Source organism: Neoarius graeffei, chromosome 4 (assembly GCF_027579695.1).
Source record: "Neoarius graeffei isolate fNeoGra1 chromosome 4, fNeoGra1.pri, whole genome shotgun sequence".
In the NCBI taxonomy this organism is placed as follows: Eukaryota; Metazoa; Chordata; class Actinopteri; order Siluriformes; family Ariidae; genus Neoarius; species Neoarius graeffei.
In genome coordinates this window covers 80,222,238-80,239,844 of record NC_083572.1, presented here as the reverse complement: position 1 = coordinate 80,239,844, position 17,607 = coordinate 80,222,238, and the positions used below count along the sequence as shown (strand labels likewise).

At 39.9% G+C, this 17,607-nt stretch overlaps 1 protein-coding gene across 2 annotated transcripts; it reads left to right on the top strand.

Moving 5' to 3' along the window:
* The first annotated feature begins 805 nt into the window (after nt 1-805).
* Nucleotides 806-6,113, top strand: im:7152348 (uncharacterized protein LOC559250 homolog). 2 transcript variants are annotated; one of them, XM_060918332.1, is made up of 4 exons: nt 806-950; nt 3,492-4,113; nt 4,965-5,075; nt 5,612-6,113. In XM_060918332.1, exons 2-4 carry the CDS (start codon nt 3,755-3,757, stop codon nt 5,628-5,630), a joined length of 489 nt encoding a protein of 162 aa, XP_060774315.1. In that variant the 5' UTR covers nt 806-950; nt 3,492-3,754; the 3' UTR covers nt 5,631-6,113. The 2 variants fall into 2 exon arrangements, with proteins under 2 accessions (XP_060774315.1, XP_060774314.1); XM_060918331.1 differs by having other exon boundaries at nt 808-950; nt 4,962-5,075.
* Nucleotides 6,114-17,607: the final 11,494 nt, after the last annotated feature.

Here is a 17,607-nt window from a genome sequence, read left to right as displayed (position 1 = left end):
AGCAGATGGGGAGCACCTTCAGCGACAGGCTCATCTCCCCAGAGTGCAAGACGGTGCAATTCAGGTGCTCCTTTGTGCCGACAGCCATCAGGCTGTACAACAGCGCCTGAGACCCCCAGCTGATGCCTTTTTTCCCTAGCTGCTAACCACCTCATGCCATTTTACACTACATGTACACTTGGACACTGTAAATACCCGATCCTGTTTTTGCTCGTTTGTTGCTCACCATCATATCTTTTGCACTACATGTCCAGATGTTTGCTCATTTGCGGTTCTTTTTTATCGATCATTACAATTATTGCTCAGCATGTCTTGTATTTTTATATACACTCATTAGCTTGCTTTTCTGCTGCTGTTTAACAGCCAAATTTCCCCACCTAGAGACCAATAATATGCTATCTCATCTTATCTGATTGTGCCTGTGTCAGGGCGAAAAAAAGAAAAAAACAAAAACCAGTACTACAAAAAATGCATTCCATCCACTACTATAACTATAAATACTGGCTACTAAATCTCTCTCAAAGTCTGTAACACTTTAACAGGATATCATTTTAACTGTGTCTCCGTCAATGCATCCCAACCCCCAATTCCAAACACACACATACGCTCCCCCAGCACACTCTCCAGCTGCTCCTGTGTGAACAAAGAGAGCTGTTGGTTACTGGGAAAAAGACCTCCCTTTCTAATTTTCTTCTGAACTGGGCTGTCACAAGGTCACCTCCTGCTCCACTGTGCCACTTTGCATGTAGTGCAAGAGATCCTTCACCACTCCCACTGCTCCATGCAGCCTTTAAAAACACACACCAGGCAATCACATACAGACAGCAGAACTGGTTCTTCCTCTCACACTTACTCACACTCTAACAGTCACTCGATTGAGCAAACAGCTGGAAAGGAGAAAGAATAACAAGCACCTGACAGACGGCTGGTACAGCACTGTTCTCTTGGCTGTAAGTAATACTTTATCTTCAGTTTCCTTTCATCCTTTTTTAACTTTAATAATACCTTCCTGTCTGTGGTTGAGTTTAGGCTTTAGAGGGCAGGACAAAAAAGGTTAGATCTAGATATCAAGCATCCTTGAATTAGAAAGCTAGATAGAATTTGGGTCTCTATGTTGTTACACTCTTAAATCTAGAACCCTAAATCTTCAAACTAGAACCTTAGACATTTTTTTTTCCAGAAAGCCTAAATGGCACTATAGAATATTACTGCAGAGCATTACCCAATAAGAAAGAATTCCTTTAAGAATCAAAGAACTAAAGAACTCAACGATCCAAAGAGCCTTTGAAGAAAATTTATTGTACACGTCTAATTAACGGTAAAGATTTACACAGATGATCTACTGACCTTGTCTCAATGTATCACTACTACAAGCCTAATTATATCGTTGAACAATATTTTTCTGTAGTAAAGAAAATGCAAGTTGGCTGTTTTTACTAACAAATCTGCACGCTGATATTTTCTGCCTGAAAGGCCACAACAGGTCAAAGGTTTCCTCTACAAAGTCAAAATCAAATGAATAATTCTGGACTAACAGGTGGCCAACAGCTCCTGGGTAGAATGAAGTATTGTGATGGTAAATACTCTGTAGGACAGGATGGAGAACTGACGACAGCCGTGCCATCTGCTCCTGAATTTTAATTATGATTTTACTGACATTTAATACAGAGCAGATTGTGAGACAAACTCAATATAAGGCACAAAGTACAATTATAATCTGTAATAACATAATAATATTTATGTCAATCTCCAACAACTTTGTTACTCCTAAAAAAATCCAATTCATACACATTAATCCATGTTATAATTAGAGATTTAATTGGAGTGTATTATGTAGGGGTTTGAGAATATTATACACATTTATACTGGGGTACCATATTCAAGTGTTTGATATAATTTGGAGATTTGTGCTGATTTGACAATATATTGAATTAGAAATGAAACCGTGACTGATCTTAAAGTGAGAACAAATGTATGCAATTTTCCACTTATCCTAAATATAACTGGCCAAATAAAGCCCACAAAAAAAAGCTATAAATTGTGCCTACTTATTAGCTGCAATAGAGGTCTTTCACATTACCTTATCGTAACTGTAGGCTTGTTTACGTGGCCATATTGTCGGGCAAGCTTTGTGTTTGCCAACGACTGACACAAGTGTACATGAGTGATTGCAAGCCCAATTTAGTACATCTACAGACAAACTTGTAGAAGGTACATCAAAAAGAACAATGCCAGAGACCTGTAGTGCTTTTGGATGTAATAACAGACGTAGAGATAGCCTGGTTTAACTTTTCACCGCTTCCCGGTGAACACAGAAAGACGAGAAAAATGGCAAGCTGCAGTTAAATGCAGACTGAATGCCAACAAAGCATTCCTGTGTGTGTGGAGAACATTTTACATCACATTAGTGTGAAAGCTCTGTGCAACATTAAAATGTATATCTGGATGTGAGCTTAGGATGCAATATATTTTATTAGACCGAATGCTTGGCGAGATTAGCATGTTTGTTATGTACTGATAATGCAGACAAGGCTAAACACCATAAAATATGCTAGATCTAGGCCATGGCTTGTTTATTATGATTAGAAGTCCATGTTTGAGCTTACCTTTGTCATAAGATATTTTTCTTTTTCGGGAATTTCCCGTAACATTCCGGCACGAAACCTGCCTTGAAATATTGGGAGGCATCCATACTTTTGTATGCCTTTAGTGTCTCTCTAGTGTATTTCGAAGTCCCAAATACTAAATAGTTCAGGATGTCATTGTGTCCCAAATCCGGTAGCTGGCTTGCTGTACACGTTTCAAGTGGAATACATTTGTGGGAAAATTAAGAAGAAGAAGCCTTTATTTTTTGTCACATGTACACTCAAACACAACGAAATTCCTCCTCTACATTTAACCTGCATGCATGCACACACACATAGAGAGAGAGAGAGAGAGAGAGAGAGAGCAGTGGGGGCAGAATAAATAAATACATTTGTATGTAAATTATATGGATTTGTGATGCCTGCATGTTTCAGCTTTTGAATGTAATGTGATCTGCTGGTATAAAATAAAATTTTTAATAATTTCAGAGAGATTGTACTGACTGCAGTGGTTTCAATTTTTATTATTAACTGCTGTGGCTGTTTCTTTGTTTGCCCAGCAATATGGCAGACACTACATGAAAAACAAAAATCTGTGATGTCAGTGAAAGGCCTCTATAGCATCATTACAAACATACCTCTGTGTGTGTGTGTATGTGTGTTACCCTGCAATGGAGTGGTGTCACACCCAGGGTGTATTTCCACTCCACACCCAGTGTTCCCGCAAACCTGACCAGGAAAAAGTGGTTTCTGAAAATGAATAAATATTTGTGTAAATGTAATTTTTGGATTGTTTGTTTGACGTGTGCATGCAACTCATAGACTTTCCTTTATCTGAAGCTGCCATTAGGAAAGTGCTGACATTGGACACATATTAATTGCTATATTTTGTTTGTTCTTTAACAGAGAGGAAGACAAATAAAACAGACATACCATTGCTCCTGTAAAATAACTCAAACCACAATTCTGATTAATTACTGAGGAGGACCTACATAACCAACAACATTCTCTATTGTGGAACATTGTCCAATTGGACCTTCATCCAATTCCTATCCTGCACTTACCAACTTCTCTTGCTGGGCTGGTGATATCCTTGAAGGATCTGAATAACCATTCATATACACTACTCACACATTCTCTCTTGGTGACTCCTTCTCGTGTTCTGTGCCATGGTGCTGAGTGAAGATCACGAGTGTGGCGTATGCTATGAGCGCTACTCCCGGAACAGACATGTTCCCCGAGTGCTTTTCTGCAACCACACGTTTTGCTACCCTTGCCTCGAAACCATGGCCAAACTGCGGGGTGGTATGCTGAGTGTCAGGTGCCCGCTGTGCCGCCAAGTGTCCTGTGTGCGCCATGGTCTTACGCTGGAGGAGGCACTGTGGGTCAACAGCCACCTGTGGAACTGCATACAAGAGCATCAAGAGCTGGAAGTAAAGGAGGAAGATTTGGAAGAAGAAAAAGAGTATGAGGAAGAAAAGAGAAGGAGCACTGGCACAGAAGCAGCATCTCCAATGCAACGTCAATGGTGAGCATCAACAAACTACAAGTCATGAGGTCAGATAAAAGACACACAGACAAAATGGAAATATATTGAAACAGTCCAGTAGTAGATCCAGTAGTCTCTAGGGCACAGTTTTCTAATTTGGATACAGGAAAACCTCTTCTTGATGATGCATTTTGAAGACTTTAAGATTGTATGTCAGTGGGACTAGTCAATCCTGCTGGAGATTCCCACTGGTTATATAATGTATTTGAGCAATGCATGCTGGGTCCTGAAGTGCTAGGGCACTGATAAGAGAAAAAAGAAACAAAATGTGAAATATTTAAGTTATTCCACGAAATCGAGTCGTATGTGAGATAGCCGACAAGGCACGTAGCACCGAGTTGGCTATAAGCCATGTATGATGAGATTGAGGGGAATACCTGTTTTATTATATCCGCATTCACTGGACTTTGAGAAACAGAGCATTTTTACTTTTTGGAAATTTGATAAATAAAAACTTTATAAAAAATGTCTGACAAAATCATTTCCGCTTAGAATGTAGACAAACTGGCAAAATATAATGGGAGCAATTTGTGAAAAAGGCTATAATTCTTGAAAAATACATTTTAAAAAGATACGTTCTTACCATCAAATTACTTTTATTCCATAGTTTGCTGCTTTTTTTTTTGTTGTATTTTTTTGGGTTTTGTTTTCGAGTAGAGTTTTTATTTTGTCCTCAATTGGTTCAGCAACACGCTCTGCCATTTTGTTTTTGTCTACTCACGGTATATGAGCTGATATCCTAGTAGTAGAGTAACCAATCAGAGTGTGCGATTGCTGATATCCAGTGAATGTGGATAGAATAATACTTAATATTATTCATCTTTCAGCAGGTCGAGGCCATCGCCCCAGCACGACCGACTCAAACTACGACTACCAGGGTTCCTGAAGAGAATGATTGACCCCAGGCAGTCACAGGAAAGGACGGTCCCTGGATGCAATGTGTGAGTTGTTGTCTTACTGTTACACCATCTCTCATATTGCTTCAGTTGATGTTTTGGCTATGACAGCAATGCAGTCCTACACCTGTTTATCCCAGTGATGTGGGAAAAAAACATTATCTATTAGCATCACAAATGACTCACACCCACATTCCTCTTTGACCAAACATAGCATTATGAGATTATCTTGATACTGTTGTGCAAAATCAGGCTCTCCACCTTATTCTACACTACACTATGTATCATAATCTTTTAAACATTTTCTTTTGAATGTAATGTCAGGGTTAGTGTAATTTTGAGCAGTGGTCAGGCTCAAAAGGAGAAATAAGCAGATGTGTGAAAAAGCTGTGTAAACACATAGAACAAAGTGACAATTGACAAAACCACACCATTCAATTCATGTCAGAGTTGTTTTAACCCCTCAATTTGTGAAGCCTGACTCGGGCTGTGCAACTCCCATCCATCAACAGGAAGTTAAATTAAACTGAAACATCTGCTGCTCTATTGACAAAATGCTAATGCTCGCTCTTCCATTGCAGACGAATGAAATTGTGGTGAAGCCTGGTGGGGGAGGAAATGCCTTAAACTAGGTTATACCAGACTGAGCTCGCCGCTCTGCATGATGAACTCTCACTCTTGTTTTGCCATTGAAGCCACCTGTGCATCGTGCCCCTGGCATAGTCAGTAGTCTTGGATTACTAAACAATCAGGAGCCTCAGCATGTGATACTGAGCGGGAGTGAAAAACTGCATCATGCTCCTGACTGTGAATGGTTTGACCAATCTATCTGCAGGGATCTTCTCATTATCCATTCCATCCATAATCCTCTACAGCTGCCATGATGGGATCTATTTCAGCTGTTCCAACACAGACGGGGTGAAGTAGAAAAAGAGCGATAGTCCCAGATTGCAGTACGAGGCGGAACAGATGGCCTCCTGAGACAGCCTGATTCAAACTGCACCTCAACAACTTTAACTTATTATTACTGTTCCTATTTATGTCATTTCTAATGATTTTCTATTAAAGATTCTTTTCAGTGGACATATCAGTGTCTGAGTGTTTTCCTTGGCTTCCTGGAGCTGTTTCATCTGTGTTTGTAGGGGTTGAATACTTTATGTTTGCCCTGCTGCTGTCTGTTTGGTTAGGTTAAATTAATGATGGAGTGTTTATGCCATCTGTGAGGCTTTCTTGGGCCAAACCTGCCCTCCAGAGATGCTGTGTAATGCCAGTTAAATGAAACATGTTCAGCTAAACTCACAGAGCTCCAGCTCTACTGGCACTTGACTTGCAGTTAAGATTTAATTTATGCCTCACTGGTCTCTTTTGGCTTGGCACATGGTCTCAACAGAATCGCACAAAGCAAATGTCACAGGCAGCTTATCAGAAAGAGGCTGCCTTCATATTCACCAGCCTGGCATTAATCATGGCAAACATCAGCATATGCTGTCTATCATTTAAAGAAGAGTTCATTTCACACTTAGTTGCACTTCACAGTGACAGATGTCTAGGACTGTGTGTACAAAAGACATTCATATTTTAGGATTCATACCAGTTTACTGGACAATAATACAAAAACAAGTAAAGAAAATAAGGTAAAAAAAAATTTAATCGGGCTTTGATCCTGGAACTGTGGTCATCCTCTACTGACAGAACTTCTAGATAGATCGAGCTATCTATCTTAGTAATATATATTCCAGATGTTATTTCATAGTTTTGATGTCTGTAGAAAATAGTCAAAATACAGAAGAAAAAAAATTAACGAGTATGTGTACCCAAAACTCTTAGGAATCTAGAAGAAGAATAAACCTTTATTTGTCACATGCACACTTCAAGCACAGTGAAATTCATCCTCTGCATTTAACCCATCTGAAGCAGTGAACACACACGCGCACACACACACCCAGAGCAGCCACACCAGAGCGCCCGGGGAGCAGTCAGGGGTTAGGTACCTTGCTCAAGGGCACCTCAGCCCAAAGCTGCCCCATGTCAACCTAACTGTATGTCTTTGGACTGTGGGGGAAACCAGAGCACCTGGAGGAAACCCACGCAGACACGAGGAGAACATGCACACAGAAAGGCCCTCGCCGGCCGCTGGGTTCGAACCCAGAACCTTCTTGCTGTGAAGCGACCATGCTAACCACTACACCACCGTGCTGCCACTAAAGGTGGTGCCAATCTAAAGGCAGGTCTTGAATTCTGTAAGTAAAGAATCAAATTGTGACTAATACAAGTTCAAGAATACAACTTGTGCAAAAGTGCCTTAGCATAGGACAGAGGTGAGTGCAAGTCTTACCAATGCTGTTCTTGTGCAGCTTTATACAGTAAAGTTCTTAAATTTTTCCAAGTAATTTGTGGTATCCACAAAAACATAATCAGCATCACAAATTATTCTTCTTCTTAGAAAATTACACCCACCATTACGAGGATGAATGACAATTTCGAAATACTGCTTCCTGAAGCAGGAGATCTAAAATCTTTTTATCATGGACCCCCTTACACATCCATCCATTATCTGTAACCGCTTATCCTATACAGGGTCGCAGGCAAGCTGGAGCCTATCCCAGCTGACTATGGGCGAGAGGTGGGGTACACCCTGGACAAGTCGCCAGGTCATCGCAGGGCTCACACATAGAGACAAACAACCATTCACACTCACGGTCAATTTAGAGCCACCAATTAGCCTAACCTGCATGTCTTTGGACTGTGGGGAAAACCAGAGCACCCAGAGGAAACCCACACAGACACGGGGAGAACATACAAACTCCACACAGAAAGGCCCTTGTTGGCTGCTGAGCCCAAACCCAGGACCTTCTTGCTGCGAGGTGACAGTGCTAACTTGGGTGAGGCTGAACATTAATAACAACATTATCTCAAGCAAAATAAAGTTGAAGGGCTAGGCTTTAAAACTTATGCTTTTACTACTATCTCATGAATTTTATAGTGACCTTGTGATAACCAGTTGAGGGTTAAAAAAAAAAACGTCATCCAGCATCCTGTCTAGCAGCTTGCCTTGATTGGTTTTAGAAGTACCTCTGTTTAACTCCATGTGAGGTAATATCATTAACCAGGGTTGTTGAGTTTTATCATGGGGATGCCATGGTTAGAGAAGCAGCTTTGGGGCCAAAAGGTTCCTGGGTCGATTCCCTGGACCAGCAGGAATGGCTGAAGTGCCCTTGAGCAAGGCGCCTAACCCCCAAACTGCTCCCCAGGCTATTTTAGGTATCTTGTATGTTGCCCTGGATAAGAACATCTGCTAAATGCCATTAACGTAATGATCAAAAATTTCCAGCTCAACTACATTTCAAAAACCATACAAAAAAAACCTGAAACTAGGACAAAAAAAAAAATCAGGCACTGGAAATCAGTTTCACCGTTTGAATGGGTAAAATGATCATGTACAAGCATGAACATGAAGTATGGACATTCCCATGCCATAATTTCCCTTTCCATTTTTACATTTAGAAAGGCAACCAAATTAGTGTTTCAATGGAATTTAAAATGCATGCAGTTCTGAATGAGGGCAAGAAGTTTATGATGTATACACAGGTTAGTATTGCTGACTGGAAAAAACTTACTATCAGTACAAATATAATTAATCTAACAGTTTGAATTTTGCCCCTGAATACTTTCTGATAATAAGATAACACTTTATCGATCCCTACATGAGGAACTGTGGGTGTTGATATGTATGCGTAAAATTCTCCATTGTACTCTCATAAATACACCAATCCATTATCTGTAAACACTTGTCCTGTTCAGGGTTGTGGGCAAGCTGGAGCCTATCCCAGCTGACTATGGGCAAGAGGTGGGGTACACCCTGGACAAGTCACCAGGTCATCACAGGGCTGACACATAGAGACAAACAACCATTCACACTCACAGTCAATTTAGAGCCACCAATTAACCTAACCTGCATGTCTTTAGACTGTGGGGGAAACCCATGCAGACATGGGGAGAACATGCAAACTCCACACATAAAGGCCCCTGTCGGCCGCTGGGCTCGAACCCAGAACCTTCTTGCTGTGAGGCAACAGTGCTAACCACTACACCACCGTGCCGCCCTCATAAATAAACCTTCCCTTTTCATGTCATCTGATTACTCTTGACATAAGCATTATAGAAGGGTTCAAAACACGTAGCATTTTTATGACAGATAAGTAATGAGAGATCATGCCAAATTCAACATTGCTTTAAAGAACCTCCTTGAGGAAAAAACAGTTGACATTAGGCCAACAGGATCCAATGATTGACAATTCACAGTGATTCACAATTTACGAAGAAAGACAAGAAGCTGTTAAGAGTGGTGTTACTGTATGGCTGGGTTCAGCCCATGGGAGTAGCATTTTGTTATACATTGGTAGGAAAACATGAATGAGAGGTTATCTTGTGCCTATATAGATACTTTCGAAAATCAAACAGCAACACTAGTTAGCTAGCTGAAATTAGACCCATGGACACAGTACTAAAAGCTAACTAGGATAATGACTTTTGACACAAGTGAAATGTTTCCACTTAAACCATTTTGAAAAGTCTAAAACAAAGCATAAAATATAAATTAACAGTGATTCAGTGTCAACTAACTAGATACTTACACGTACAGTTTCTATCCAGGTCAGATAGCTACCAACATTTACCAGTTTCTAATCAAGTCAGCTACCGTAGCTACTTTCACTTTCCAGTTTTTAATTGTCAGCTTCCTCACTATTTATGCATCTAGTTAACCATGTCAGGTAGCTAGCTACAGATTATCCAAGTAATCCAGTAGTAGAGCTTTTTTAGCTGGAGTTTTCTTCAGACAACAGCAATGGATGTCGGACATCTTCGCTTGGCTTTAGTGTGTGAACAGTATGTAAACAAAATTTACTTGTCCCCCAGGTACAGGGTACCGATGGTTGCTAACGTAAATGTGACATCAGTGTGCAAGGGGTCTATACTTGCAGTTTCCAGCCATCAGCTATGTTGCTAGCTATACATACGATTTCTAATTAATGTTAGCTAGCTAACTACTTACACTTACAGCACATGTCAACACCTCAGGGTCTGAAGCAAAACTAGCTGTTACACAACTAGCCTGTTTTTCCCTCCAATAAAAACCCAAATCTTGGTATGGACATTTTAGCTATCATGAAAGTTGTTAGGGTCGAGTCCCAGCAATCCCTACCCAAATCAACACCTATGTCATCACTTGGAGCTTTATTTGTATCAGTACTAGCAAACTCACCTTGCTTCTCAAGATAAAGTAGTGTGATGGCCTTAAACCCCCCCCAAAACAAACCAATCAGTAGAGCAGATGCATCAGCTCTTAAAGGGGACTTATTATGAAAAATTCACTTTTTCAGTGCACATACACTACATTTGGGTATCTGGAGAGCCTACCAACTAATGATGGGTGGATTGATACCAAAGTATTGATATTTCCAATCCTGAAGGTTAAGTTTCGAGAATTGATCCTTCCAAAGAAAGAAATAAAATAATGATTACAAGACTCTCATAAAAACTTTATCTACGTCTTCTGAATAATTACCTGAGAAGCTTTAATGACTTAGTTTGAACAAGGAAGTCTTTGTGTAGTGATTTTATTAACTTCATTTTATTTATTTTTGTTTACAATAGGAACTACTTTTCCTTCCACATTCTTGCTCCGCTCCCCATAGCTTACAGAAGGCAGCAGTAAGGCGCGCAGAGAAACAGGTTCTGCCATGTAGTAAGTCACACAAGAGCAGAAAGGAAATGATGCACTGTTGTTGAACCTTCCTGAATCTGGTGATATGAAGAATCATATCATGAACCTCTTGAAAAGGATATTAATTTAAATATGCATTTATTGGACATTCTTGAACCTGATTGGACCCATGTTTTATATTTGCTGTTGTTAAAAAGTAAAATAAAATAGAGAAATCTCATCTCATTATCTCTAGCCGCTTTATCCTTCTACAGGGTCGCAGGCAAGCTGGAGCCTATCCCAGCTGACTACGGGCGAAAGGCGGGGTACACCCTGGACAAGTCGCCAGGTCATCACAGGGCTGACACATAGACACAGACAACCATTCACACTCACATTCACACCTATGGTCAATTTAGAGTCACCAGTTAACCTAACCTGCATGTCTTTGGACTGTGGGGGAAACCGGAGCACCCGGAGGAAACCCACACGGACACGGGGAGAACATGCAAACTCCACACAGAAAGGCCCTCGCCGGCCCCGGGGCTCGAACCCAGGACCTTCTTGCTGTGAGGCGACAGCGCTAACCACTACACCACCGTGCCGCTCAATAGAGAAATCAGATAAAAAAAAAATTTTTCATACAAGTGTCAAAGCACATCACAGACATTTTATTAAGACCTCAGGTAACTGTGTCAACTTGTGGAAAAGGGGTACGTCACCTTTAATGAAGCACAAAATGCACGGCACAGGAGTTCATGTGATAAGCATCAAATTTGTAACAAAGCAAAATCTTGACATATAAATAAGTGGGAGTAGACTGGCTTGCTTTTTTCAGTCTGTGTGGTGCTGTAGATTCAAAGCCAAGATCAAACTTAACCGTGACGTCAACTCAAAATACACTGGATGAAAGAAAACCTTTAGACATCACACACTGGAAGCCATTCTGTAAGAAGTAGCAAAATCATTCACTATCATATGGATTAAAAAGTATCACAGCTACAACCCCGATTCCAAAAAAGTTGGGACAAAGTACAAATTGTAAATAAAAATGGAATGCAATAATTTACAAATCTCAAAAACTGATATTGTATTCACAATAGAACATAGACAACATATCAAATGTCGAAAGTGAGACATTTTGAAATTTCATGACAAATATTGGTTCATTTGAAATTTCATGACAGCAACACATCTCAAAAAAGTTGGGACAGGGCAATAAGAGGCTGGAAAAGTTAAAGGTACAAAAAAGGAACAGCTGGAGGACCAAATTGCAACTCATTAGGTCAATTGGCAATAGGTCATTAACATGACTGGGTATAAAAAGAGCATCTTGGAGTGGCAGTGGCTCTCAGAAGTAAAGATGGGAAGAGGATCACCAATCCCCCTAATTCTGCGCCGACAAATAGTGGCACAATATCAGAAAGGAGTTTGACAGTGTAAAATTGCAAAGAGTTTGAACAGATCATCATCTACAGTGCATAATATCATCAAAAGATTCAGAGAATCTGGAAGAATCTCTGTGCGTAAGGGTCAAGGCCGGAAAACCATACTGGGTGCCCGTGATCTTCGGGCCCTTAGACGGCACCGCATCACATACAGGCATGCTTCTGTATTGGAAGTCACAAAATGGGCTCAGGAATATTTCCAGAGAACATTATCTGTGAACACAATACACCGTGCCATCTGCCGTTGCCAACTAAAACTCTATAGTTCAAAGAAGCAGCCGTATCTAAACATGATCCAGAAGCGCAGACGTCTTCTCTGGGCCAAGGCTCATTTAAAATGGACCATGTCAATCGGACTAAAGAGGAGAAGGACGACCCAAGTTGTTATCAGCGCTCAGTTCAGAAGCCTGCATGTCTGATGGTATGGGGTTGCATTAGTGCGTGTGGCATGGGCAGCTTACACATCTGGAAAGACACCATCAATGCTGAAAGGTATATCCAGGTTCTAGAGCAACATATGCTCCCATCCAGACGACGTCTCTTTCAGGGAAGACCTTGCATTTTCCAACATGACAATGCCAAACCACATACTGCATCAATTACAGCATCATGGCTGCGTAGAAGAAGGGTCCGGGTACTGAACTGGCCAGCCTGCAGTCCAGATCTTTCACCCATAGAAAACATTTGGCGCATCATAAAACGGAAGATACGACAAAAAAGACCTAAGACAGTTGAGCAACTAGAATCCTACATTAGACAAGAATGGGTTAACATTCCTATCCCTAAACTTGAGCAACTTGTCTCCTCAGTCCCCAGACGTTTACAGACTGTTGTAAAGAGAAAAGGGGATGTCTCACAGTGGTAAACATGGCCTTGTCCCAACTTTTTTGAGATGTGTTGTTGTCATGAAATTTAAACTCACCTAATTTTTCTCTTTAAATGATACATTTTCTCAGTTTAAACATTTGATGCGTCATCTATGTTCTATTCTGAATAAAATATGGAATTTTGAAACTTCCACATCATTGCATTCCGTTTTTATTTACAATTTGTACTTTGTCCCAACTTTTTTTTGGAATCGGGGTTGTACAAGAACCTTACACTTAACAACTGAATTCCCATGAAATACATTCAAATACTTGCTCATATTGTAAATAACACTACTGGGAGGTCCCTTGTGTGTTAAACACAAAAAATACAAAGGAACCATTCAGCTGGATAAGAGCTTTACTAATTCGGCACCTGAACTATTAATATGTCAGCCATTCGGTAGTTAATTGTGAGAATTTATCAGGCCTCGATAAATTACTTCGTGTCAAGAAATGCAAACATCTATAATCCCTTTCATCTGTAAATAAAACAAAGATGTAATCAGCGACAGACATGATGTTCAAAGAGAAATTCCAACTAAGCATCCATCCATTATCTGTAGCTGCTTATCCTCCAACTAAGCAATAAACTTTTATTTTTCAATGAGAGATCCTATAAAAAAAAACTATGCTAGAGATTTCATAAGTAGACATATCCAGTTAATGTTTCACATAACGCAAGCACCAGGAAAAAAACAAAGTTATGTCATAGTTTCAGTTAGCACCTTGTCAAACCTGTGAAGTTCTCATGACTCAGTGTTTTCCAGGGCAACATGCTGCAACATGATTATGAGACTCATAAAAACTCTATGTCTTTGGAATAACTATCCAAGAAGCTTTAATGACTTTGGTTGAACAAGGGAGTCTTTATAGTTGGGTAATGGTTACATTATGCTTCAGATAACACTCTAATTAAAACACAAATAACGTTTACAAAGAAACAAAGTAAGCTAATACATGTATGTATTAATTTGTTTAAATGCTGGTCTAAATGTTAACAAAATACACCTGCAGTGACGACTGATTCAAGTCATGACTAAAATTAGTTCACAGAAATGACCACAAATTTAATTACAGCATGTTCATCAATCCTAACTTACTGAAATTACACTTGCAGGTGTAACTATTGGAACTTATACAGTTCTGTATAACCTGTTTATTATTATTATTTTTAAATAAATTCATGTTATAGATATTTTATTGACATACTATTGGATCAGGGATGAAGGTGAATAATTGAGAGCCCGTTCCCACAAAACCGATAACTATGACTATACCCCTGCCTGAATTTAGTTCCAGTCTGGAGCAATCACACCACAACTATAATCCCGACTATAATACCGGTTGGTCCTGTCACTCAGGTAAATAAATACGTGCAATTTAGGAATAGTCATAGAAGTTTTTCCAAGTAGTAGCGCATTATTCCAGGTCATACTGTACAGCTTGGACTTCAAAACAACCCATGTACCCATCCAGTGGTTGAGAAAATACAGATAGGTCACAGACTATGGAAATATAATAAAAAAGGATACAAAATACGGCTTGGTTATGGATTTTAATACGGATGCAAATAATTTATGGATTGGTCACGGATGTTTCAGTATACAGGGTGTCCCAAAAAAATGGACTCACTGTTTAAATTACAATAAATGCATTGCTTATTGACTTAGAAACAAGATTGATGACCTTGGTCTTCCTGAATGCTCCTTATGGACATCATGTACAGTTCCATCTGATTCAAACTTATCTTGGATGCGAGCAATGGTGTGTCACGTTGGTGGATCTTTGTGAAAATGTCTTCTAAATTGTCTTTGCACTTCCATAATGTTTTCATGCTTCCAGTAGCACTTTATGATAAATTTTCTTTCTTCAAAACTTAGTCATACTTCTGCCATTATTAGGGTTAATTTGAGCTGAAAAGAAATGAAAAATCCAATGAGTTATGAAGTGTCAAAATGTGAGTAAATTTTTTTGGGACACCCTGAATTACAGATTGGTTATCGATTTCATACGGATGATGCATCACGGACAAAAAATTAAGTCGTTGAAAACAATTACATGTTTGGACTGCCGAAGTTCATAATTAAAATATCTTACCTGCATTTAGATGTTTACTTCATTAATTTACTATTGATATTTCACGGAAAATCACATATCTGTGAATAAAAGATCCGTGTTTTGTATTATATATATTTTTATTTTCTGTGAATCCGTATTCTGTGACGTCATGATGCAACAAGGATGTACAAAGATGGGGAAAAATAGCACATGCTCAGACAATGTCGCGTGTAAACAATTACCTGATTGGTCAGATGTTTTAATCGGATCAGGTCCAGGCCTGGAAAAATCGTTCCAGTAGCAATCTCACCGATACTGATAAACCCAGGCCTGGGCTATAGGTATCATTATCAGTCTGGCCTGACCACCAACCACATAAACTGCAGGGGACTGATTTATTTATAGTTATTGGTATTGTGGGACCGGGCCTTTAGGCTACTAGTTTGTTCATATTTTGGTAAACAGAACAAATGACATTTTTAAGAAAGTATCAGGGACAGTACGAATAAAAATAATACCATTCACAACTCATTCAGTGTTCATATTTAATTAAAAAGTGCCACACCCACTTCATGTTTAAATCTGAATACAGATACAGACATTTGCAGCACTAATGCACATGGTGCAGACAGATACAGACAGTGGCACTGCATTACAACCATACACTGGATATACAGTCAAGCTGGAAAGTCTGCACACCCCTTTCACCTTCTCCACGTTTTATTACGTTACAGACTCATTCTACAATAGATTGAGCTCATTTTTTTTTGCCTCAAACATCTACACACAATCACCAATAATTATGAAGTAAAAACAGGTTTTTAGAAAATATGCAATTTTATTTTACTGACAAAAATAGGTTATTTAGGGGTGACATATCTGTACACACCCTTAGCCTAATACTTGGTTGATGCACCTTTGGCAGCAATTACAGCTTCAAGGCATCTTGGGAAAGAAGCTACGAGCTTGGCACACTTGTTTCTGGACATTTTTGCCCATTCCTCTTGGCATATCCTTGCAAGCTCTGTTAGGCTGGATGGGGAGCATCAGTACACAGCCATTTTCAGCTCCTTCCACAGATGTTCAACTGGATTCAGGTCTGGCCTCTGGCTGGGCCACTCAAGGACATTCACAGACTTTCTCCAAAGCCACTCTTTTGTTCTCTTGGCTATGTGCTTCAGGTCATTGTCATATTGGAAGGTAAACCTTCACCCCAGTCTGAGGTCTAGAGCGCTCTGGAGCATGTTTTCTTCAAGGATCTCGGTGTACTTAACTGCATTCATCTTTCCCTCCATCAGGACTAGTTCCCCTGTTCCCGCTGCTGAAAAACATCCCCACATCATGATGCTGCCACCACCATGCTTCACTGTAGGGATGGCATACCTGCCAACCTTGAAAAAATTTTATGAGTACAATTTTACAGTTTCATGAGTACCCCCCCCCGCATCAACCTCACCCAAACCCGGCGCGCGTGCGCCCCCAGAGACCACAACCAGCAGACCAAAAACACTTTCAATCCAGTTTTATTGATTGACCTTGGGAACATAGTCCAGTTTTGTAAAACATTCCTATTGCTAGACTTTGGGAAACTGTTATTGATGGCTCTTGGGAACTTCCTTCCGTTTTGAAAAGCACAACAAACATTAAATACATGCGCAAATGAAATAAAATTAAACCAGAGCCACTCTTTCAAAATAAATAACACATTAAATTAATACAGTATGTAAAAAAAGGCACTTTCAACACAAAACATGGTATGCACAAATTTCCCATGCAATAGGTTTAGACTTTTGCATTTTTTTAACATGTTGGAAGTATATTGCATTATACAGTAAAAATATTGCATTATACAGTACACTGCAGTATTTTGTAGTATGCCTTTTTCATGTGCAAACTATTGCATTTGCATTCGAAATATTGCATTTACTGCAGTAATACTGTATAAAAAAGCATTTGATACTGCAGTACCACGCAGGTTTTTTCATAAGATGGATGACCAATTTTCGACTTCACATCATCTGCAAACATTCTAGCCTACCATTGACAGAAGTTAGCAACTGCCCTTAAGATATACAACACGCTACGTTTTGTTGAGCACATCAATAAAGTGGTACTTATCATAGTGATTCAATGAGAGCGCGAGAGGAATTGTAATCAGGTTTCGTTGGTTACCACATCGAATATGCAACCTCGAGTGACGGCTTCGAAGTTAAATGAAGAACTAGCCTGTACTGTTGGTGTTGTAAATGCACAAAATAACGGCTAGGAAGCTCGAGTACACGTGAAACACAACCGTTTCTGTTACAAATATAAAAACGACGTCTCTAACTGACGTTTCAATCCCCGACTCGCTCTAGCCACCTGGCTGCACCGCTGCACTCAAGTCAGAGACGCGAAGGAGGAAGGGGAGGGGGTGAAGAGGGCAGAGCCACACACTCTGGAAGAGGGGCGGGGGGATTGGGCAAAGCGTTCCATTCTGGCTTTGAGTTTTCTCACAG